Source organism: Halictus rubicundus, chromosome 11 (genome assembly GCF_050948215.1).
Source record: "Halictus rubicundus isolate RS-2024b chromosome 11, iyHalRubi1_principal, whole genome shotgun sequence".
Classification (NCBI taxonomy): Eukaryota; Metazoa; Arthropoda; class Insecta; order Hymenoptera; family Halictidae; genus Halictus; species Halictus rubicundus.
In genome coordinates this window covers 10,220,883-10,246,076 of record NC_135159.1, presented here as the reverse complement: position 1 = coordinate 10,246,076, position 25,194 = coordinate 10,220,883, and the positions used below count along the sequence as shown (strand labels likewise).

The 25,194-nt window shown below is 39.7% G+C and overlaps 3 protein-coding genes across 4 annotated transcripts in view; 1 reads left to right on the top strand and 2 right to left on the bottom strand.

The window, feature by feature from the left end:
* The window catches only part of LOC143358935 (uncharacterized), a 49,011-nt gene extending 32,158 nt beyond the window's left edge, over positions 1–16,853 (top strand). Inside the window, exons 4-8 of the mRNA XM_076796480.1 lie at positions 7,887–8,141; positions 10,131–10,235; positions 11,244–11,426; positions 13,755–14,054; positions 16,001–16,853. Of these exons, the coding sequence (XP_076652595.1) occupies positions 7,887–8,141; positions 10,131–10,235; positions 11,244–11,426; positions 13,755–14,054; positions 16,001–16,174 (1,017 nt within the window). The 3' untranslated portion in view covers positions 16,175–16,853. The remainder of the gene's footprint in view (positions 1–7,886; positions 8,142–10,130; positions 10,236–11,243; positions 11,427–13,754; positions 14,055–16,000) is intronic.
* Positions 1–25,194, bottom strand: part of LOC143358944 (uncharacterized) — a 321,603-nt gene that overhangs the window by 52,015 nt on the left and 244,394 nt on the right. The window lies entirely within an intron of this gene.
* The window catches only part of LOC143358929 (midasin), an 85,740-nt gene that overhangs the window by 58,281 nt on the left and 2,265 nt on the right, over positions 1–25,194 (bottom strand). Inside the window, exons 5-10 of the mRNA XM_076796468.1 lie at positions 22,006–25,144; positions 21,498–21,870; positions 21,092–21,409; positions 20,704–21,003; positions 20,375–20,599; positions 19,780–19,908 (exon numbers count right to left, since the gene is read on the bottom strand). Of these exons, the coding sequence (XP_076652583.1) occupies positions 19,780–19,908; positions 20,375–20,599; positions 20,704–21,003; positions 21,092–21,409; positions 21,498–21,870; positions 22,006–25,144 (4,484 nt within the window). The remainder of the gene's footprint in view (positions 1–19,779; positions 19,909–20,374; positions 20,600–20,703; positions 21,004–21,091; positions 21,410–21,497; positions 21,871–22,005; positions 25,145–25,194) is intronic.

Sequence of the window (25,194 nt, the reverse complement as noted above, 5' to 3'; positions counted from 1 at the left end):
CGATAACTGTGCTCGAGAACCGAAACTGATCGTTTTCTCCTTCCTCGAAATCAATTTTCCACATTATTCGCAATTGCGTCGATCGAAACCGGTTTCCACGAGTCAAACTGACATTTCTACAGGGTGTAGAAAAAGTAATGGTCGTGGTGAATCGGTGGACATTTGTCAAACATACTTGCCGCAAAATTGTTTATAACACAATATTTTTAAAATAATTTCTCGTGTATGCATCCTTAGAATCTTAATAATTTTAAATTAAAAATATTAGAACCCGTCGTTTCGACGAGTCCCGTGAACCTAGTGTTAATATATACACAGTGTGCTCAGAAAGATTTCTCAGAAATTGTTATGATTTTCTCGAAGCTACTTCAAAAGGAGACTCTTCAAAGTTTCAAATTCGAACGATCGCAGCAACGTTGAAAAATTTTTCTCGGGAATGAACCTACCATAGATTTGAAGATTGAAGTCTCCTCTTTCTAACGAGTTTTGAAAATCTGGTGCACGATTTTTTCTGGCTGCTTTACGAGGCAGAAACTGGGGTCCGGTCATACTATATTGCGAAGTTGCCACCTCTCGTTCAAAGTTCAATAAAACCGCTAAAAAAAATCGTACGTCAAGTTTTCTGGCGTCATCGTAAAGGGGAAGCTTCAATCTTCAAACCCGCGGTGGATTCGATCCGCTAAAAAATTTTCCTGCGTCTCCACGCGCGTTACAATTTCCAATACTCTCTCAAAGAATTCGAACGGTTTCGCAAATCGCTGAGACTTGTAATTAAACAAAAAAAAAAAAATGATAATCTCGCGATTTTGCGGAAAGAAAAAATATGCTGGTACTCCACAATGTTCACTTAACAAATCCCCATAGAAAACATTTCTCTCGAAAAAATTCCGCCGCCAGAGAAGAGCATTGTGGAACGCGTTAAATCGGGAGCTCTTGAAACCGCGAAATTCGTCGAAAAACAGGCCTGGAAATTGGCGGAGGGTGTTTTCTGAAATTCGAAGGGGTCGACCGTCCGACGGGAAGCGTATAAATTGGCGCGATTACGCTCGCGTATGTGTGACGCGTACGGACGTGCCGCCCTTCTGTGTGCCACGTGCATTTGATGGAAGAATTTCCCTTCCGCGAAACTGAAGTGTAAAACGGGGAGAAGAGGAGCTTAGGGGATCGCGGTGGTGCGGGAGGGAGGGAGGGCCGTAGGGGTGGATGGAGGATATAATGGAAGCGTCACATGCATTGTTAGGGCGGACACCCATGGCGGCCGATTGCGGTGTAAACTGTCCGCGACGAGATGACTGCGCTTTCACAACGGAATTAATTGTGACACAATCGTTTAGACGAGCCGCGGCCGCGACGGGCACGTGACACGTCGGACGCTCGTTCGATTAACCAAACAGCAATTAATCAAATTTTCAATTACGCCGATAAGGGAAACGGCCGTTTTATCGGACGCGCCGTCCCGATTTCCCCGAGTCGTTCGTCGTACGATTTAATCGAGCTTTAATCTATTAGATTTGGAGAAGTTCCTCGTCAATTTGTTAATTAAGGATTTTCTATTGGTGATATTGTATTAACCAGATTTGAGCGTAGGATCAGCTTGATAGTGTTAGAATTGCTCACGGTACGATTTAGACGAGGCTTGATTTGTTTAAGTTTGATTTGGACTGTGTGGGGATTTGTTTGGGGGAAGATCCCGGTGCTTTTGTTGTTTGAGGATTGTTTATCGGTGAGATTGCTGGGGATTTGCGAGTGAGAACAGCGCGATAGGATGAGAATTGGTCGGATGAGTGAGAGAGGAGGCGCTGTGTATGAGGGTTTAAGTGGAGGAGATCAAGCTTTAGTCGGACGAGCGATGCGATTCTTGCAGAGAGTTGATAAAGTGAAGAGAGTCGGTGCTGGTCGGACAAGTGAAACGTGGCCTGTATACGATCAGTGAGGTAAAATGACTCGAGTGGTACCCGGACAAAGGGAACGGAACACGTGTGGGATAGGTAGAATGGGATATCCATTGATCAGGGTTGGGTGGTTGTTGGAATAGTAGAACAGGCCAGCAATGCTCGGACGAGAACGAACCACCTATTTCTGTGTTCAGTAGAAGAAATGAAACAATGGTCAGACGATTGGAATTAATCGCATTATGTTCAGGCAAGTAGAATATATCAACGAATGCTGGACGACGAGTGGAATAAATCGAGTAATGATCGGACAAGTAGAGTACGTCAAGAATTAGCCAGGCAGTTGGAATAAGTGACATGCTCGCCAGAAAGTAGAACAAATCGGTTATTTTTCTAGCAAGTACAGTGAACCCAACAATGGTCAGACAAGTAGAATATACTAAATAACACCCACACAAGTAGGATACATCAAACAATAGTTGGCATAAATTACATATTCATCAGTGCGAGTAGAACAACACGAGCTGACAAGTAGAATAAATCAAACACTAGTCTGACAGTTGGGACGTTACACAAGTGAAATGAATCAAGCTCTTGTCGCCCGAGTAGAATAAAACAAACATTCGTCCGGCAATTAAAATGAACCAAACAGCGGCCAGAAGAATAAATAAAACAGATACGCGAATGTAATGAATATAAAATTGTCCACGCAGTTGAAATAAATGAATCATTTGTTGAACAAACTAGAATGAATGAAACATTATTCTGGGAAGTGAAATAAATCAAGCATTAGTGAAACGGGGTCTTCACTGCAACCGGTGAAGTCAAACAGTTTGAGGATTGGTCAGCCTAAGCAAATAAGACCTGTGCATCATTAATCAAGTAGAATAAATTGAACGTTGGTCAGACAAGTCGAATGAGGTTACTGTATCATTAATCTCGATCTGTTAGAATACGTTACACGTTGATTAGACCAGTCGAACGAGATTGTGTGCGATCAGTAAAGTGCGATTTCAGCTCGAATGCAATCACTTAACAAAAACGATTAATTTATTAGAAAAACCGAAAAATATTCTAGAACAATTGATCTACTACCAAATGAAATGTTGATCGTCCAAGCGAAACAAGGTTCATACACCTGTGCCCTCTGTGCTCCTAAAGTAGAATAGGTCGAGCATTAGTCAGACGACAGAAACAAAACCAATAAACAATTCAGAAACCAATATGAATCGAATAATAGACAGCAGAGCACAATGAGAAGTCCGTAAACGGATCAGCGAGACAATCGCAACAGTCTCACAATGCCTCGGAGTGAATCAATAAAATATTAATCGGACAACTAAAATAAAATTTCAATACACACGGAATCGATAAGGTAGAACGAGTCGTTGCACCAGACGGTCGAAGACAAAAGAAATGGAAGCTATGCGGGACCAGCGGAGCAGAACGAGCTTCCGCAGAAGGCAACAAACCGAAATGAAATTCGCAGGGAATTAGTGAACTAGAACGAATTGTTCCAATGATCGTATGGAAGTAAGATGAAGGTTTCATCGAGCCGGTGAAGTGGAACGACACCGTCCACAGACGGGAGGAAATTGAAATTGCACACGATAAGAAATGTGGAATGAGGGTCTGCGCTAATCAGACAAGTGGAGACGAAGTAACGTATGCTTTAAAACAGTAGAGTAATCTTGCATTGATCAGACAAATAAGGGAAAGTGAATATTCTATCAATCGTAGTAGAAAAGAGCGAAATTAGTCCGACATAAGGATGAAATATCAAGTAGAATGAACTCGCAATTGCCAGGTCAATGAAATAAAAGCGTTAGAAGAAGTAGAATAACCTTACAGTAATCGGGCGAGTGGAATGAACGTAGAAAAAGCTTGCGCTGTCCAGCTAAGAGAGAGATAAAAATCCCACATCAAGCAGCGTAAGCTTGCAACTGCCGGGCAAATGAAATAAAACTCCCATAAAGTGTAGAATAACGTTACACTAGTCAGCCAAGTGGAATAAAGGAGGATTTCCCCTTTTCAAGTAGCATAAGCTAGGATTAACCAGGCAAGGGAAATAAAAACTTCACATCGTTCGGGATAACCTCGCATTGGCAAGACAAGTGAAATAAAAATCCCATAAAACGTAGGATAACTATGGTCGGCCAAGCGAACCAAATGAAAGATTTTCCCATCTTCGAGTAGAGTGCGTTTGCATTTGGCAGACGAGGGGAATAAAAATCCCTCGTCAAATGGAATGAGCTTTCACTGGCCAAATGACATAAGAATCCAATAAGAAGTAGAATAACCGTACGCGTATCCGACGAACGAGATATTTATCTTATCAAGTAGAATTAGGTTGCATTGGCTAGACAATTGAAATAAAAATCCTACCTTAAGTAGCATACGCTTGCATTGGACAGTCAACTAGAAATATTAAACTCCATGACAAGTAGTATAGCCTTGCTCTGGTCAGCCAAGTGAAACAAATTCTATCATTCCAAGGGGAATGAAACGGGATTGGTCAAACAAGTGAAATGAAATGGATGTTTGAGGTAATATAAGCTTGCATTGGACAACCAACTGGAAATAAAATTGATAAGTAGAGTAACGTTGCTCTGGTCAGCCGAGCGAAACAAAATAAGTATAAGGTTCGAGTAAAATCACATCGTATTAGTCAGACAAGTGAAATAAAGACCTACGTAATCGCTCGAGCAGAATAAGCCTATAATCAAACGAAACGAAGGAGCATAACCGGCCAAGTAGAATGAGCCGGAACTAATCAGACAAGTGAGACCAGACTGGCGGCGTGTCGTCGACGAAAGTGGAATTGGTCTTGAGCTAGTCAGCCGGATGGAATGAAAACTGCACGTCATTGAAGTAGAATGAGCCGGAGCTACTCAGACAAATTGAATAAAATTTAGACAGATGTAAAGTGGAGGGTGCCGGTACTCGTCGGACGACCCTAACTCATCGACTGTATCATAATAAAAGTGCAATGGGTCCCTCGAATATGGAAAATATGTTGCAATCTATAGTTCGTCCGGTCAGTAGAACGAACTCTCGCGGAGGAAGTAAAAAATCTGAACAAAGTGTCTTGCGTCTATATTTACAGAGTGAATGGACTCCTGTTTTTCTTGGAGTGACTGAGATCATGGTTGGCATTAATCAGTGAACCGTATTGAATACCGTTTCTTGCTAGACAAGCAGAACGAGGTGCGCTCATGGCACAGTACAAGTAGGATGAGTCCTCGTTCCAGGCGGACAAGTAAAATGAGGTCTGCCCTACGGCTATCAAGTGAAATAGCTCGGTCGCTGATCAGACCGACAACTCTGACGAGTAGTAGAAGATCTTCCTGGTCAGACTCACGAACTGCAATCCATTCACGGATTATCAAATAAATAGCGGTGATTTTTCTTTCGCTATTTATCACTTACAATAATCTTTCCTTCGTTCGATTAACACAATTTAGTGAAAAACAAATGGACGATTCGAAAGAAAATAAAATAGTTGTAAATGATTCCTGAGTTATCTTATGACTTAACAATGTTCTCTTCCTGTTTCGTTAATACAATTTAGTTACAGTTAAATAAACAGTGCAAGTGAATATTAAAATATTACATTTGTTAGAGACATTAATTTGTTTATCTAAAATTGTTCTATGGAAATTCTCGTACAAAATTTATTGTTAAGAATCACATATTTAATGACACTGTTCTAAATACTTCTTGGTTTTTTTTTTTTGGTAAAATTTGACAAATGTTGGAGCATTTAATTTAATGTCTTTTTCTGTTTAATCAGTTACATGGAATTTTTAAAGGGCGGAGGAGTGAGGATTGGATGGAGTTGGTGAATTTGATAAATTTTTTAGAGAGCCAGTTAGTTGTAAATAAATTTTTAAGTGGCACTTTCGACTTCCGTTTTACCGGCGAGACACGCTTTATATTAAAACGCGGGGCGTCGCTTACACTTGTTAAATCGATCCGAAACTTGAGCTCGGTTAAAAGGCCTTTTATGTCACTTAAGTTCCTAATTAAGTTCAGCGGGAGACCCGTGCGCCGAGAATGTACCCACAAGTGAAAGAATGGCAATTTCAAAGAAAGACGAAGGAGCTGCGCTGACATCTCTAAACGTTTCTCCTACGGAAAATTAAGTAACGCCTCTCGGAGCTGAACTAGTGTTGCTATGCAATAAATTATTTTTTAAAAATATATATTCTTTCCACAAAATTTAAAAAATCAGAAAATTGAAAAATTCACGGAAACAAATGTTAATTCCGGTTACACTTTTGCAACAATTCTCAGAAAAATAATAAATATTTGATCAAATCTGAACAAAAATGGAAAAAATAATCTTTCTTAATCAATCTTTTGTTTGTAAGACTATGATGAAAAGAAGACACAGTTTGGAATTTGTAAAACTGCAAGTGACACTCGATCCTGATTTGCCAGTGGCTGTCGGGAACGCGATTAGGCGAATCAGACTTATTTTTCGTCGCCGCGAGGCCACGGTAGTTCGACCCAGTAAGACAATCGATCGACTGAATCAACTTGTCGTCCAATTAGCAAGGATAATCGTTCCTTTGTAAATTTTCCTCGTTCCTGGAATTTCCTGGTTCCCCGAAGTTTCTTCATTATCTCAGATCTGTTCCTTATCCCTCGAACCCTTTGTCCGATAGGTTCTTAAACAAAGTTTCTCTCTTAAACAAATCGCTCCGTCACCAGACTTTCGCAAACTTTTTCGGCCTCTCCTTGCCACTTTTCTTTCATCGTTCCCGGCTTGCTCAGACCTCGAGTCTTTCTAAAAATTCTCGGTTTCACGGTCTAACAAAAGAGAAATTCGCGTAAGTTACAAATCCTCGCTCGCGCGAAAGGGGAGCAAAAATAAATCTTTTTAACAATCTCAAAACCTTGTTTCGAAAATTAGAATGGATTGAAATAAATTGAAACGAATCTTCGCTGCGACGAGCGCTAAAAATTCGCGGCAATGGCGACGCGCGGCGCGGAAAAGGGCGCATCAAAGGACCGGGGATCGCGCTTCGAAGGAAACGTGCAAGATGGCGGCGGTATTGATCGCGTAATTGACCGAGGAACGAGGCACTAGAACGTCGCATTTACTCGCCGTGTTTCTGCTGACCACGTGCATCTCTCCCGGCGTCCTCTCCGGGCTCTTCGCCTTTGATACCGATTGACGTATCATAAACCTAATTTTCCGACAATCTTCGCCGGGGACGCGGACCTTTGTGCCGCATGCGGCAGAATCTTGCGGCACGGAAATCGCCGCTCGACATTTCGGTCGCCAGCTGTTCACGGTGATTTAGCGCGGCGCGGCGCGCTGCGACGTGTCACGTAATGGGTCAGCAGACGCAACTTTTCGGATCGAGGACACGACGCAGAGATCTCTCGCAGAGACCCTTCGATCCTTTACCGCCGGGGGCCGGAAATTGCGAGACACAGATGGCGGCTTTTTGTCTCGCCGAATACCGACGTCGCAATTTCATCGTAGATTGATGCGTACATCCTTTCCCCTCTGTTTTGAATGTCTCTCGAACGCGTTACGCCATTTTGCGATTTTAAAGAGCGGTGATATCAATTTAGAAAGAACGCGACTTCCGGGAATTTTTTATCGGAAAATTAATAGACTCTTCCTTGAAACGAGTACGCCATTTAAGAGTGCGCACACTGTACAACCTGTAGCAATTTTTTAATTTACACAGTGGCGTGATAAAATGATATCGTATAATTCAATTTGTCCTCGTTCTCGCAAATGTCCGCAACTCTATCTCCCAGGTACGGCGCGCTCGTCCGCAAGCCTGTCTCCCAGGGACGGCGCGCCTGGCCACGGAGGGCAAAAAAGCCACTATAGTGGCGTTACCGTTTAAACTGAGTGCCTCCACGGAAACCCACTATAGTGGCGTACCGTTCAAACTGAAGTTTTCCACGGAAGCCAGTATAGTGGCGTACAGTGCTTAGGAGGTTGAGCTGTACTGTTGTTGATTCCAGTGCGTTCTATTCGGCACGTTCATGATCTGGTTCGCGAGCATCACCATAAACCTGGGGCCGACGTTTCTGAGTGGAGCCCTCGCAGCAAACACAGAGACCGGGCACAATGCGCCGAGTTGCCCCCTGGTGCACGGCCCCTTTCGACATTACATACTGAACGCCCTGTGGATCGCTATCAACATCATCTGCGTCGGCCTCACGCTGATCCATCTCAGGAAACTGCACAAAGATCTCACCAAGGCGAACGTCGAAGCGGTACGTCACTCCTTTCACTGATCTTTTTCGTACAGCGTGGGCTGCAGCTTATGGTACAACTCGAATACGACGGATCCTTCGAGAGCAGGAAATAAGGGGGAACGTGGCTGACGGATCCGGTTCTTTTCAGTACACGTTCTTCTTAAAATGGAGGTTTACTTAGTTTTCAATTATATTTCGATATTTCGACGTTGGTATTGGATTGCTCAATTTTCTAGTTACATTTCACAATTTTATAGTCACATTTCGTAATCTCTGTAGATGCATTTGCCTAATTCTACAAGTGTACTCTGACAATCTTCCCGTTTTTCAATTGCACATTTTTCTAATTTTTAAATAATATTCTGATGCCTTCTCAATTTTCCAATTACATTTTCTCAGTTCTTCAGATATGTATTAACAACTTTCCAATTGCACTTTTATCATTTTTTAATCATATACTAATGCCTTCTCAAATTTTGTTCAATTATATTTTCCTAATTTTCCAATTTTATGTTAATAACCTTTCAATTTTCTATTTGCACTATCCTAATTTTCTGCATTTATAGTCTAACAACATTTCAATCTTCCCATTGCACTTTCCTCATTTCTTAATTGCATTCTAATGCCTCTACAATTTTCTGATTTCATTTCCCCAATTTTCTAGTTAGATTTTAATAAGTTTGCAATGTTCCAGTTGCACCTCCCCAATTTTCTCTAGTTATATTCTAGTAACCCTTCAAATTTCTGATTGTACTTTTCACATTTTCCATAGTTATTCAATTGCATCTTTCTAATTAGATTTTAATAGCCTATAAATCTTCTCATTGCACTTCTATAATTGTATTTTAATAATTTCTCAATTTTCCGAGTAATGCAAGTCACTACATATTTCTGATTTTTGCAGTTGTATGTTTCTCACCATTTAATGACAAATTTTCATAATATTCCAATTATATTGTTCTAATCTTTCTCATCATATATTATTCATGTATATTTTTGTATTTCTATAATCACACGTACTTAATATTCCACTTGCACTTCTGTAATTAGTCAAGAACATGTGTTCTAATTTACAGTTGTACCATGAACTCTATCCCAGCCTGTAATTAACGTTCCATCAACTGGTGTATACGATTTCCAGCGATTGAACATAAAATTCGCAATTATCACCTCCATTGGCCACTGAAAGAATAATCTTTCCAATAATTCAACGCAACAGAGATTCTTATCTACGATACGATACCGCGTGTAACAATATTTTCCAATCAAACTGCGCTATGATCGAAACATTGCTCGCAATTTATCTTACAAAAAGATCTATGCATGTCACAGAAGGATGACACACGTCCAATATGGAATTCTATTGCATTCAAATTTTATTTGAACATGCCCTGAATGAAACATGACTTCGAGTGATCTTCTGTCAGTGACTTTTTATTTGATGCATTGGACAGTTTCGATAAAACGACAAGTTCGGCAAAACTTTTCCATAAAAGCACAACTTTGAGGCTGCTGCTCAACAAAATTAAACTTTCAACACCGATTCTCAATAAAATGAAAAGATTGACACAACTTTTCAATAAAGTTGTCTTTGAAAATTTTTAGAATTTGTTAACTTTTCATTTCAAATTTGCTAATTTCATTCTTTTCAAAATTATTAGTTTTTAGAATTTTCTAATTTTTGATTTCATAGTTAATGTCAGTGTTAACATTTATTTTGGTCCAGCGTACAATTTTTTCGGAGTATCTTTTTTTATCTCAAGTTTTTTACTACAGTTCTCTCCACAAATTAAAGACAACTGTAACAGTTCAATGTTTATGCAAAATTTCTTGTTAATTTGTACTTGTAAACTGATTAGAAACTACTGATTAAAAAACAACAGAATATTGGGGGGCATTTTGGGCCCACGCAGACGAATGTGCAATTATTGCAGGAATTAGATAAAAAGAAAAAGGTGCAGTCGCAGAAAATAATCTTCTGTTTAACATAAATGATTTCTGTGTCAGGTAAAAGTAGCACTGCTAACGATTCTCGTGAATGCGACGGGCAATCAGCAAACAAACGCGGTTCCTGAAAATTCCGCCGCATCCGCAAACGGTGGCACGCCCAAGGTAACAATCAAACCTATCAAAAAATCATTTCCGCCCTGTATATACCAGCTGATGAAATACCGGGTGTCTCAAAACCAGTGTCGAAAACCGTTGAAAACACAAACTGCAAACTTTTCTTCGCACAACAGACTTCTTCAATACCAAATAAATCTTCCATCTAAATAACAACTTTAAATAATTATCAATACTATTCGTTTTACAAAAATACCTTTAATATAATATTATAATACTACATTTGTATCTAAATAAATATCCCGTCGTTAATACTGTTGATTAAAACACGTTTATTCGCTACTACGAACATTTTTCAAAAAACCCAACTGTTTCTGAACAGAATCATAAAACAATTATTATTTTAGTGAATTGTTTTGTTCATTTTTAATTTCTTAATGGAAGGTAAAAGTACAATTATCTCGCAGAAGAATGAGAAAGTTTGAACAAAGAATAATGTTAATGAAACTAATGAAAATTTGTACATATATGTTTCCAAAAGTAAATCGATGAAATCCGTCATTTTAGTCAATCATAAATTTGATCGGTTACTTTTCTAGCTGTAAAATGTTACCTACAATCGAGAGTGCATTACAACACAAAAGAAATGTTAATTTAAACATTTTCTCTTCACCTAATCCAAGACTTTCGAACAGTTTCGAAGAATTGTTCATTAATTCCACAACTGTTGTACCAATGCCAAACGAATTGTTTAAACAAGCATCGTCATACCTCATTGTTAGAAAATTTCATAAAGTTCGTTCCACAATTAGGAAAGTTAGCCAATTTCTGACGTTGAAAGATCAGATACTCGGTGTTCGAGTCGTTCGAAGCCGTTTAAGCCATCAGGAACCGTTCGCAGCGGCGGAACTAGCCTAATTGAATCGGGTCAAAGATTCAACAGAACATTTTTGCCCCGCGACCCGAGACGAGACGTTTTTGATGCGCCCGGTTAGAATGGTTTCTTGCCCGTGAGTAGGAAAAGAGAAGCCTCGGTAAAAAGAAGTTTCACTTCAGAGAAGCGGAGCGGCGGAGGAGCACCGGAAAATGAGGAACTACTTGAAGAGGATGGAGAGGGAAGGTGTGCAGAGGGTGAAGATGTTTCTGGTGATAACGGCCGCCTACGGTATCTTCTGGGGACCACTCTTCTTTGTCACCCTGGTGGATCATCCTGCCATCGGGAATCCGACCAGCCACGAGGTAAACCAAGCCAACTTTCGATCGACAATCAATCCCTACGCGCCCGACAAATTTTTTAAATTATCGCAGTTATGCGATACGATTTCTTTGTGAAACCTTTACTATCACATTCATCGAGTTTTCCTGATTAAAATGAGTCCAAGCACGATGCGCTTCGGTTCTCATTCACTCGTTTTATCCACGATTTCGTGGAACCTCTATTATCCGAACCGAACGATTGAGTAATTTCTTCCCTCCATTACCTTTCCTTCGTTCGTCACATTTTCCCGATTAAAATGAGTCCAAACACGGTACAATTTGGTTCGCCATTGCCTGTTTAATCCACGATTTAGTAGAACCTCGCTTATCCGAACTGCTCACTGGAACACAAGTGTCACAAAAAGTTCCCCCAGTGCTAGATTAAAGTCTACCGATTCGTACAATTAGAATCGTATTGCATATTTCGATCGAATCATTCACATGTGAAGCACGTGTTCAGATGATGGAGAATTCGGTTCGGATAAGAGAGGTTCTACAAAATCGTGGATTAAACAAGCAAATACGATCCGAATTGTACCGTGTTTGGGCTCGTTTTAATCAGAAAAACGTGGCGAATACGCCAATAAAGGTTTCACAAAGAAATAACTGAGCATAACAATGTTTTGTCACCGATCTCTCACCGAAATGTCATTCTGGAAAAACCGGAAAGAAATTACTCTCGTTCGTGCGGCGACTCGTGCGAGTTTCCAAGCTGTAAATTGGTAAAAACCATTCGCTCAGAAGTTCTCCATTCAAATAGCCCGAGAAATCAGGAAAAGAGAAATCTTGCGAAAACTGCTTTCCAAGCAGCGACATTTCCCGGCAACAAAAGGCAGCGACAAAGAGCGTTCGTGTAAGAAAGACAGCGGCGGGTGTACCTATTGTATCATATGGCATAACTTGGGAAGATAGATCGGCAAATCGCCGTGGCCTTAAGAGAAAGAAACTCTCGAAGTTTGAAGGCGGTATCGAAGTATCGAGCGGGCCGCGATCAAACATATCGGCACGAAGTCGGAGAGCTAAAATTGAAAAAGTAATATACCTTCTATAAATTTCAGACATTTCCATTGATTCGGTTCACAAAAACAAAAAAAAATGTCAGAGTAGGGGAATTGGACGAGCAAATGAGAAAGGAAGCCACGAATTAATTTGTACACCAAATACTCGCATGTGTTTCTTTTTTTCGGGGAAGGGGGGGGGGTTCTTTTTTAGGGTTCCGCTCGTTGCCGGAAGAGTGTTGACCCATTTAGGAAACTGTGGCTGCGCCAGTTGCACTCTCCACTGACTGGCTGCCAACGACTTCGTAATCGTACTGGCAGGCCGCATAGATTATCCGAACGATATCCCCCGTTGGCAGAGACTTTTTCGTTTTTTCGTTTCCTAGGATTTTTTTAGGAAAGCCACGGCTCCCGCCGATTAGAAGCTCGATTTCGATCTTGGGAGGCTGCTTCATTCGACGGGGGTTATTTATGTAGAGGATGAGTCCGGATATCGGGACACATCCCCTTGGCAAAGACTTTTTCGTTTTTTGGCTTGATAGGACTTTTTGGGATGCTGTAGAGGTGGATGCTTTTGTCGATTAGGACCCCGATTTGAGTCTTGGAACAACGCCTGACATTGCAGTTCCTTGATGTCAAATTGGGAACTTGAATTAGGACGTAAAATAGAAATGGCAGGATTTATCGAACACAGGCAATAATATTTTAGGTGACAGAACTTTGTTGTTTGTAACCATTTTTCTGTGAAACTTTCACTGGCGTGTGCGTGACATTTTTCTGATTAAAACAAGCCCAAGCACGGTACCGTTTGCGTCGTATTTGCTGGTTTAATCCACGATTTAGTGGAAACCTCGCTTATCCGAACTGAGTGATTCGCTATTATCTCAACATGTGTTTTATGTGTAAATAATTTGATTTAAAGAAATATATATACAATAAGATTCACTGTACAAGGTAAGAGGCTGGGTAACTTTTAGTTACCTTTTTATTTCACATTTGTTCGACATTGTTTAGTTCGAATAGTAGAGGTTCCAGAAAACCATGGATTAAACAAGTAAGTGGGATCCAAACGGGGTCGTGTTTGGGCTCATTTTAATCAGAAAAATGTGACGAACGAAGGAGATGCGATGAAGGGAATAAATTACCCGATCGCTAGGTTCGGATAGTAGAGGTTACAGAAAACCGTGGATTAAAGAAGTAAGTGGGATCCAAACGGGGTCGTGTTTGGGCTCATTTTAATCAGAAAAATGTGACGAATGAGAATAAGGCAATGAGGGGGAGGGAGTTGACCTGGGGACCGATTAAATTGCAGGTGACTCTACATATCGCGTACATCCACGCCTTCGTGAACCCGGTGCTCTTTCTGAGCCTTCACCGGGGACTGCGGCAGGGACTGTCCGAGTTTTTCTGCGGCTGTTGCGAGAGCATCGCCAGCTGGATTCTGGGTCCAAGCATCCCCGTGGAAACGGTGCAACCACCGCGATACCAGGAGCCCATTGAAGCCGTGCCCTCGCCTCCAGAACCGCCCATGGCGCAGCCAAACAGCTGTCCGGACCTCACCGACGTTGCTCTCCTAAAACCACCCTTGCCGCCGACGGGCAAACATTTACTGGTATTCGAGACACTTCTCACGGGACACTTCTCTCTCTCTCTCTCTCTCTCTCTCTCTCTCTCTCTCTCTATCTTTCTTCTTCTCTTCCTCGTTATCCTCAGGGAAAACTTTCACCACCCGGGTCTCTTTCTCTCTTTCTCTCTTTCTCTGTTGCATGCTATACACTGAACGAACCAAACTTGCTTCTTTCCGTGCCTGCTTCTCGTTGTTGCACGCCGCCTGACACGATGATTGAGCTTGCTGCTTTTGAGAAGCTTCTGGTACTTTAGATCGGCCGCTCTCTAACCCTTTTGAGACCGCCCGGACCTTTTGATCATGCCTGTTTGCGAAGGACATTGTTGGGCAAGTGAGAAAGAAAATTTCGAATTTGACGAGAAGGAAGAATACGAGTAAAATTCTCTTCACGCGTTGTCCACTAACAAATTTAAATAATTCGGGAAATTGGTTCGGGAAGGAAAATTCTGCGTACAATCATGCAAATCGGTTGATCTTATCGAATTAACGAGGTTAAGAAAAATTGAATACCAAGGTCAAATTTTTTCCGTCTCGAAGATTTTCCAAGGAATGATCGATTTTTTCCTGAAATTGTGAAGGATCCGGCCACGGTTAAAAATAAAGGAAAAATTGGGGCCAACGTGGCCATACCCGTGGCGACTAAAGGCAATCATTTCGAAAACTAAGGCAAACACGCTGATCGATAGCCGGGTACGAGCACTGAAATATGTAAACACTCGTCATTGATACCGGAACGAACGACACTGTTCCGGAAGCGTCCCGAAACTGGACAAATACGTCACTGATTCGTGTAAATAGACCTTTTTATGCTTCGAGCGGCTGCCACTCGAAAAATCAACGTCGCGAAAATCGGTGGCATTCACTACCTATTTCCAGGCTGCGGGTTGTCACGGAGGGACTATAGACAGCATAATGAAAAGCAAATTTCACTGGAGATTGTTCTTGCCGGGCGTCGAATTGCCAGCCTCCGATGTTCGGCCTGGTCGAATTTTTCGGGAATTATGTCGTTCAGAGGGCCGCGAGAATAATTGAGAAAAATTGTCGGAGCTTGCACTGTTTGCTTGTGCACCTCTAGGATGTCGAATGCTTGCGTTTGTTTTATACCCGAGTCATTATTTTAATTTTTGTGACACTCCTCTGTGCGTTTTTATACGTTTTCAGTTCCGTGCACGCTGTTTTGCACGGTTTTGTTGGCCACGTTGCGATGAGTAGAGGAAAACGTTGTGAATGCCGTTTTCGTTGGTTGTTGAATACGAGAACAATTTAATAATGAAGTTTATTGCTTCGATTTGTTCGCTGTATCGAGCGCTTTTTAACACTGCATTGATTTCGAAGTGAACATGAAATTTATTTTCGAAAATTGTTACTGTGAAAATAATTTACAGCATTGTCTGAATTTATGTGAAAAGATTTCTCGAAAAGCTGAAACAATACTAATCCAATAACATAACTATGTTATTTTTAATTATTTTTCCATGAAACTTTCACCAACGTATTCCTCACATTTTTCTGATTAAAACGAGCCCAAACACGATACAATTTGGATCATGTTTACTCAGATGTCATACAGACATCTTCAGTTCGGATAATCGAGGTTCTACTGAACCGTGGATTAAGCGAGCAAATGTGATCCTAATCGTATCGTGTTTGGGCTCGTTTTAATCAGAAAAATGTGACGAATATGCTGGTAAAGATTTCACAAGAAAATAATTAATTATTACAACAAACTTTTCACATATATCGAGTACAATACTGTACCTTGTTAGCCTGTTTGCACGAGACTTTCAGAGAGCTCCGTTTTGTCGATGCTAAAACGAAAACGCATGCGACTAACTCAACAGCTGTGTGTCACAAATAAAAGGTGTCCGTTCTCACGATTTCTGTTTAAGATTAACTAGTCTAAATTAATCGCGGAATTATAAAACGTGCAGGACGACTCCATGATCATACCGCCGGATCCATGGACGCTGGTCACAAGGTCGAAAGGTACATCGACCGCTTACGAGTCGGACAGTAGTAGAAGATCGAGCATTTTGTTACCGCCGTTGTTAAATAACACGAAAGTAAATGTCAGTCCAACTAGCAGCGATTCTCCTAGCGAATAAATTCTCCATTTAGATTACCACCATTATCCCCACCTCCTTCTTTTCCCGAGCACGGAGGAAATTCTGAAGAATTTGACAGACCATCAAAATTAATATTACTTCACCGAGAACTTGTTTATAAACGATTCACCGATTTTTGTTTCGGCATTCTTCCATTTTTCCATCCGTAGTGATAAATAAATTTTGTTAATGCAATTTAAAAATCAGAGTTGCAACTTTGAGCCTACATTTTGGATTCAGAGGTTAGCACTCAAATTTCGAACTTGAAACCGTAATTTTGGATTTAATTACTAAAAGTTTCCCACAATTCATTTGTTAAATTGTTTAATTAGAATTGATCTACAGGGTACACTTTAGTGAATTTAATGTTTAAAATTGGTGCTAAATAATTGTAATTAACAGCCAGATATTTTTTATGTGATTGTTAGTTGTACATTTATGAATATACAAGTATTTCTTTGTACATACAACCACAGATGATACTGTTTTTATTAAAACTGAAGAGGAAATAGTTTTATACGTGGTCACTGTTATCGATACCGTGAGCCAGATGATTTTTAATAATAATCTGTTGCTGTTTGTGTTGACGAGAGAACAATAAATAAACACATCAAATAGGTTAACCAAAATTTTCATTTGACTTCCATTAAAGATCATTAAAAAGTTAGGATTCTTTGGAAAAAAATATGCAAAATTTTTTTTACTTCTACTGAAGATTAAAAATGGTAAATTTCGTAAAATGACAATTTTACGAAATGAGAAATACAAAAAAAAATGGAGACGTTTTAAGCGAAAGCGAAAAAATTTTCAAAATTCGCGTCAGAAATTCCTCCTTCGAGTAAGCGATTTTGAAAATCGTTCAGAGACATCCGGATATTTTAAAAACCACGAAGGGAATGGGATGGCCGACAACTTCTTGGGAAATCATTACTAAAAACCGGTTTCTCTCATGAGGGACTGGAGAAATTTCGAAAAGTTGCCAAAGTGTTTTGTACAGCGGCAGAAAGAAGGTTTGTGCATCGTTCCGGACTGACAGTGTGCCAAACATCGAGTGCCAAAAACCACTTGTTAACAGACTTTTTTATCTAGCCATTCACTTTTTAAATCCGTAAGCATTGTTTACTTATTAGTGTCTGTAATTAAAAACATAATTTTTAAATCTGATAAAAATAAAAATGTCCTTATATTGCAAATAAACAATCGATAATTGTAATTTTATGTTACAAAATTATTAAAAATTTGTTATTAAATCTAAAAAAGATTAATGTTTTCGTATATTAGGTACATCTCCAGAGCTACAATGTATAAAGATAAATCAAGAACAATAACATTTTTAACTGAATTAACTTTCACAAAGAACATGGTGATCAAATGCAACAAAAATAGCAAAAATGTTATTTTCTCCCGCTGTATAAAAAGAACAAAAAGAAAAAGGGTTACGTAGGTCCATCGATCGCCAATTTTACGCACGTTTCCACGTAAAACTTCGCTTTTTAGATGACTATATTTAGGTATCGGCAATAAAATGGCGGATTGCGCAGCCAGATTCTAGCGGAGAAAAGAATGGTGGAAAAAAATATAAAACACAACAGAAACCACGAAAAAAATCGTAGCGAGAAAGATACTGTCACCGACGAAGTATAGTTCCTTTAATGTGAATCGAAACAATATTAGGCGCACCAATTAGGGATATTTAAATTTAAATGATCGTTTTAGGAATTAAAGTTAGCCTAGTTTGCACCATTTAAATGAGCTTTCCACTCAACTGGGGGACTCAAGTGGCCTAGAGGTTTTCTCGCGGCCGTCAGTATTGTATTATTTACTATCGTCGTTATTATACACTTATTATACAAATATATTATACATGGGTATGGACGCGCCGTACACATATACAGGGACGTTCGATTGTGTGCGATGGAAAACGTATGTTGCCAAATGAATTTTCATTAGAACATTATTTCTATTAGTTTTTTCATTGCTGTCTATTTTCTTTGATATTTCAGTTACTGAATTATTTTTATTGAATGAAAAATGAAAAGTTGGAAATGAAAATATTATTTAGTATAATTTTTTATTTAGATTTGGAATTTAATATAGTTACAAGATTACCGATTGGATCAACGATTATTTATTATAAGTGTCTACCATAACAATTTTTCGTTTTATAAATTAATATTCTACCATACTGCAATATTGTGCCACAAAGTTAATAATATCACGAAAGTGTTGAACCAGTATTAGAATCAAATATGAAAATAAAAAATATCCTGATGCCAAAATAGGATAATAAGACTTTTTAACGCGGAAACCATCTTGTATATGTGTACCGGTTCGTAAATAATATATACTTATATACATATATATTTTCTATGCAAAACTTTAGGGATTTCCGGACGTGCGTTCTCTGTTAGACTTTCTCTTACGAATTTGTATAAGTTAAGAGGATTTATAAATTTTGTTTATATATGAATAGAGTTTATAAATTATTTGTAAATTAAATACACATTTAAACGCAAGCGTTTTCTTCATTTCCTATGACAACTGTAAGTGAATAAACAAACATGGAAAAACACTATTCCCCCTCTCCATTCAATTATTTGAAAATTTTAATATCAAATACAACTTCCTGAAAATTTCATTTAAACAATTATTTTATATTGCAATATTAATAAATAAGTATAATTACACATATTTAAAAAAAAAACAAATTTTAAATAAACTATAAATGTTCATACTTTAAAAAGAGACAATTTTCATTGTCTTTTATACTGCATGAAAAAACATATTTATTATAAACAAACAATAATAAATATTCGCAAATGAAATTGAGTGGTTGTGATTCAGTTCGCATTCTTGGATTTAACTATAATCTGTTGATTAACTTCCATAACAGAAACAAATACAAATTTTCAATACGCAAAAATGTTACATTTTGCATTGACAATGATTATAAATTGTCCAGTATTGGAAAATGTTTAATTATGGCGTTCCTGATATTTTTTTCCAAATATTAATGGAATTAATTGTGTAATATTTATTAATCTTTTAACGATGAAAAATTCTTTTGATTAATTAATCGATCGAAATTAAGTCCGGAAAATCCCTGAAACAATGTCAATTTCTCTTGAAAGACTTTTCGTAAGGAAACGTGGAAATAAAGAACCTTGCGGGTAAGCTTAATCATAACTGATTAATTAAAAGTGAATGTTATCTGAACGAAGATAGCGTTAAGGGTATTATAATTTCTAAGTTGATTGATAAACGGTGCCTGGCGGATTGAGAATAGAAATTTACGAGAATCGTCCGACGAATTGATTGCAAGATTTGTATCGCTGATTATACAAGCACTTATATTTGCGTCTGTGAAATTAAATCGATGTCATTATATGTGTAAATAAAAATAGATTATCTTTGACAACTGCGAGTGCCAAGATTCCTTTCTCTTATTTCTTATGACAATAATTTCATAAAATATTATCACTCATTTTTAATTTTTTAAAATACTCTGTTGTTTTAGTGGTTTCCATAAAAAATCTATGAAATCCTACACTTTTTGTGTAAGCCGTTTATGCTGAAAGAAATATAAATGAATAAAAAAGACTCACCTGTTCGAAGCCGCCCAAAATCTCCGTGGTGTCCATCGCAGAATTTACGACGATCGATTTCAGCTTTTGTCCGGCCAAATTCGCGAGCAGATGAACGAGACTCGTTTTTCCACTTCCGGTATCTCCAATCTAACAAATAATTTCAAAAAATACAGACCTCTAAATAACAGTAAAAAACGAAAAATAAAATCTTCGTTGTGTACATTCAAGTCACAAATTATTTACAATAATTCTTCATCTAGTGAAGTCTACTAATTTTTTTATAAAAGAAAAAAGAAAAATTGTTACGAAACGATTCTTGCAAAGAAGTATTTACCTCTATATGCATTTTTAGCTATTTTAATGTACCAATGTGATAAAATGGTTTTTTAAAAAAAAATGTTTACTTAGGGAATATTATGAACCATTAAAAATAATCGTCGTACTTTCCAGGATAAAGAACTTGTATTTTATTTCCCCCCTTCTCATGGCTTCGACTTTTTCCATAAAAATGTAAATTTGTATGAAATTCCACAGCGCGGTTATCACGTAAGTACTTCAAGCATGAAATTTCATTCGGGAGTGAAGAGAGCGAAAGCGTGGGTCGTAGACTTACAAGAATAGTCATCCAATTCATGTTAACGCAATGCGCAAGATCTTTCAAGAGAGGTTTCTGGTCCCTGAGGAGCAACAGATTATCGTCTTCGTACACTGCAGAGTCACTGCGATCCAACACTTCGTCCCCTAAGAAGATCTTCTCTTTTGTAAAATGAACTGGGAATTCTGGGTCTGGCAAAGGATAAATTTCCAGTGGGAATGTCTCATAATAAATCTCTACCACCTACAATTAAAAAAAATTTCTGAAGCATGTCCCCGTAATTTCCACAAGGTTCAAATAATTTTTAATAATTTACATGATGCTAAAGATGATCAGAAATTAATTACCTGATGTTTGTCGATATCTGTTCTCATTCTATTAATATAAATTAGCTGAGCACCTTTGCCGGGATTGAAACGCTTCCCTGAACTATTTGCAAAAGCTGCCACTGTTATTTCACACCACCTGGTCATGTCTCTGAGGTTCATTTCCCAAGGGGAACCTGAATGACCCCATGTGATGCCAGCTTCCGAGCTCAATCTTTCATTGAACCTAATCATTTTGTTCATTAAATCCTCTGGTATCGTTGGAAATTGAGTCTTTAAGATGAAGCTCAAGTCCTCTCGTTCCAGGACATCAACGAAAACCTGAAAGAAATAAATGTTTTTATTTGAATGCATAAAAAATGAGTTGAAACGAGAGAAAAATTTCAAGTATGTCAGAATTGCGACGTACTTGTGTGAAGCGATTTAAAAACGATTTTGGAAGTCCCCTCCTAGCTCCACCTTGACGCAGAGGATTCTGGCAGCCAAAGAGTCGTGTGCCAGGCTTGACAGTGAAAGTCATCCCCAATTCTGGAATGTAGACTTCTCCACGATGATCCAGACATGCATTCAAGCCTTCCAGGACCGACTGAGAAGCAAGGTTTAATTCATCGAGTAGGATCCAATCCCCATGTTTCAAGGCTCTCAAGAATGGACCGTCTCTCCAGGAAAATTCTCCAGGCTTTCCTCCCTCGACTGGCAAATCGGCTCCAAATAAATCAGAGATGTCCTGTACAAGATTTAAAACAGTAATATTGTATTGACAGTACACTGGATGAGTCACTTAACTCATTTACACTTTAATCATACATATTTACCGTCTGATCACTAAGATTCAGCCTGAGAAGTCGATGACCAGAGGCTCTAGCAAGAGCAGACACCAAACTGGTTTTACCAACTCCAGGACTACCCTCTAACAAGATTGGTTTCTTCAACTGCAGAGCTCGCAGAACCTTCAAAGTATTTATCCTAGTTGTTGGACTCTTAAAAGCAAAGCCTATATCACTTGGAATTTCTTCATCACCTTTCTTCACATAAAATGGCGAGATACCAAACTTATCGTCAAGGTTTTCTACATCGGACTGTTCACAGTTTAACATCAACGTGGACTTATAACACAACACAGTGTCATCTACTTGACATTTGATAAACTTCACTGCTGAGGCCTTGAAATCCTTAATCTTTTTTGCACTGAAAAGTCATATAGAATTACAGAAATTAGTGACTAATTTATATATTAATTGTTTGTATGAGATAGATAAAAATGTATTCTTTGCCAACTATCTGAGAAATCTAGACTTGGACGTATACTTGCAAGTTGCTTACTTTTCATTGGCAGTCGCACCAGATCCAAGTCCATCAATGTAGCTCAACGCTGCGCCATGGAAGAAAGCATCCCCAATTTCCAAGTTCCCACAGCAATTAACAAAATTCACCCAAGTCAGCACATCCCTGACACTGATAACAAGCTTCTTCCCTATCTCTGTCATTTGTAACCACTCAAGAAACGCTATAATCGCTGTAGGAACGTTTTCCTTCAATCCTTCACGAAGATTGTGCGCCACGATGCACCTAAGATCGTCGAAAGATGTGCATCCCTCGCACCAAATTTCAGTGAACCTGTTCCTCAGTGCAGGTGATAGTTCCTTCTTCCCATAATCGCCACCAGGGTTCATTGTACCAACAAAAATGAAGTCTTCGCTAGCAGAAACTGTAGCATTATCATCGCTGGATGGCTTCTCAGCAATTAAGAGCTTGCGCTCTGGTTCTAATAGAGAGTTCAATCTTTCAAGGACACTGTCATCTGCCAGAGAAATTTCATCCACCAAAAAGAAGCCTCCGGTTTTCATGGCTTTCACTAGAGGACCGTCCACCCATTCGAACAGCTTCTGATTGTCCATGTGATCTCTGACAGGTCGCAGACTGCCAAGGAAGTCAGAGGCCTCTGTGTGCATGTGGCAATTAACAATACTGAGCTCCTGCTGTCTGATCACTGACAGAAGCTGGCAAACCGTAGTCTTGCCACCACCTGTCTCACCAATCAGAAGAACTGGCTCTTTAAAGTCGCAGGCCTTTGTGAGAAGCACTGCCATCTTGCGCATTGGAAAAGTCCAGACAATGTGCTCGAACCCTGGTATCTTCTTCGACAGAAGAGACTCTAGGATTGGTTTCGTAACCGGTGAAGTTTTATCGGAAAGTGAAAACAGAGAATCAGGATCAACGTCTCTTTTTAGGTGCTTCTTCAGCACCTGTACGATCTCCAAGCACTCTTCAGGATGTCGGACTTTGGAGGATAGCACCAAGTATCCTTCGTCAGCCAGGTGTTGGCTCCAATCATATAAAGTTCCCTTGTGATCAGGTGCAAGGCGGTACCTCTCAGCCCAGCGAAACAGGTCCCTGAGAGTTATGAACCCTTTCTTCCCAGCAAACGTGGCTGTTCCCTTCCTCCTGACTTGGAGCTCCGTCATCACGCTGATCACCTGCTTGCAGTAGGTTTCTGGCATCTTGCATCTCTTGTGCAGTATTATTTGCAACTCTTTCGGTGGGATCTCGTCGAAGTGCAGTTCAACGAATCTGTTCCTAAAGGCTCGAGACAGCACCTTCCTTCCTCCATACAGTCCTGGAGGATTCTGGGTAGCGAAGAGCATGAAGTTATCGTGTGCTTTGACCACTTGTTGTGTTTCTGGAATGTACAATTCTCTGTTATCATCAAGAACTCTATTCAAAGCCTCTAGAACATCACTGGGAGCTAAATTCAGTTCATCCAGGATTATCCAATATCCCTTGCGCATAGCGTCTACTAGAACACCCTCTTTGAAGACTAGCTTCCCAGTGCAGTCAGCCACATAAGTGCCAACATACTCTTGCAGATCAGTGTGCTCATGGTTGTTAATCCTAACGCAGATGTGCCCGGAGGCTTTCGCGAGGTATGTGATCAAACTAGTCTTCCCGACAGAGGTATCACCTTGCAAAAGTACCGGCATCTTTCCGATGGACACTACTCGTACCAAATCCTTCAAATTTTGCTTTACCGTTTCGGTTAGTACGTAATTCTCTGGTATCTCGGGGCTGAGATCGCCTCTAGGGATCCAATACCCTTCAAAACAGATGAAACTGTCGGATGCACCGTGTGGTCTTGGAATTGGGGTTTTGAGAATCGCAACGGCAGCCTTCTCGCCTAAAATAGCCTTCACGACCATCTTCAGCACCAACGGGTACGACTGGCTATCCAATTGCGTTAGAAAGCTCAAGCAAAATGCTTCATACAGAGATCTTAATGCATTTGCACAAGGATTCTGTGAGGACACGCTCAACGCCCTACACAGGGTTCTCAAACTGTAATGTGGCTTGTGACCTGTTCCATCTAAGAGATTTCTCTCAGCCTCTTTTCTGACATTTAAATAGAACTTGACGATGCCATCGATCTTCTCAGGTGGGAGGTTCAAGTCTTTCAAATAGGAATTCACGAGAAGTTGCAAATCTGATTTCTCTGTGAGCTCGTCGACGAAGAATTCCGTAAACCTATTCCTCAGTCCGACGGGAAGATCTTTCTTCCCGACATCAGTGGCGGGGTTCATGCAAGCAAAGATCGCAAAGTCTGCGTGTCTCTTTATCGGCTCTTTATCCCCACGTTCTAGCAAAGATAACGATCCACACGAGTCCTCTAGTAATCCAGAGAGACACTCCAGCGTTTCAGCGGTAGCTAAGTTGATCTCATCTAGCAAAACCCAATCCCCATTCTTCAGAGCTTTGACCAGGCCACCTTCGACGAAAGAGAAGGCCAAGGAATAGTTACTCTGCGCTTGAGACTGCAGTTTTTCCAATTTCCTAGCCATAGCGTCCCACTTCTTTAGAATTTGCACTGCGTCCTGATTCTGTGGATTTGCTTTGAGTCTCTTTATTGCTGCGCTAGTGCTATGGATCATCAGGCTAGTCAAGGTCTTCCATTTCCTCTCTTCAAAGCAGTGACCAATATGGCTCAGGAATTTCTTGTTTGGCTCAATCGCGAAATAAGAGCGGAACAAGATCTCAAACTCCTCGCGGATTGGGAGAATCAGAAGCTTGAAGTCCAATGGCTTGTAACCGCCAAGCAAATCAGTGCTCTCGCTCTGTTGATTCATGTTTATTACCACCAGTTTGTGACCCGTGATCTGTGCGAGGTACTGAATGCAACTTGTTTTCCCTGTTCCTGTCTCACCAACCAGAAGCACAGGTTCTTTCTGTGCTACGCAGCTGGTTATACGTTCTAGGAGACACACAGATGGTCTTGTGTAAGAGAAATTTGAACTTTTGACTGGGAGCTGTACTCTCGCTGACTTTTTTATCACCAATTTTGCTCTGCCAACTGTTAGGTTCTCCTTTTGGAAATCCACTGAAGGCTTGTGCATGTTGCAGAAGTACTCTGCTTTTGTTTTTACTATGCCTAACTTGTGCGCTACTGATATTGCTAAGTTTAGTCGTTGAGCTGAAAGAACAGAAGCAAAAATTATATGACTTAGTTTTAGCTGATTCAAA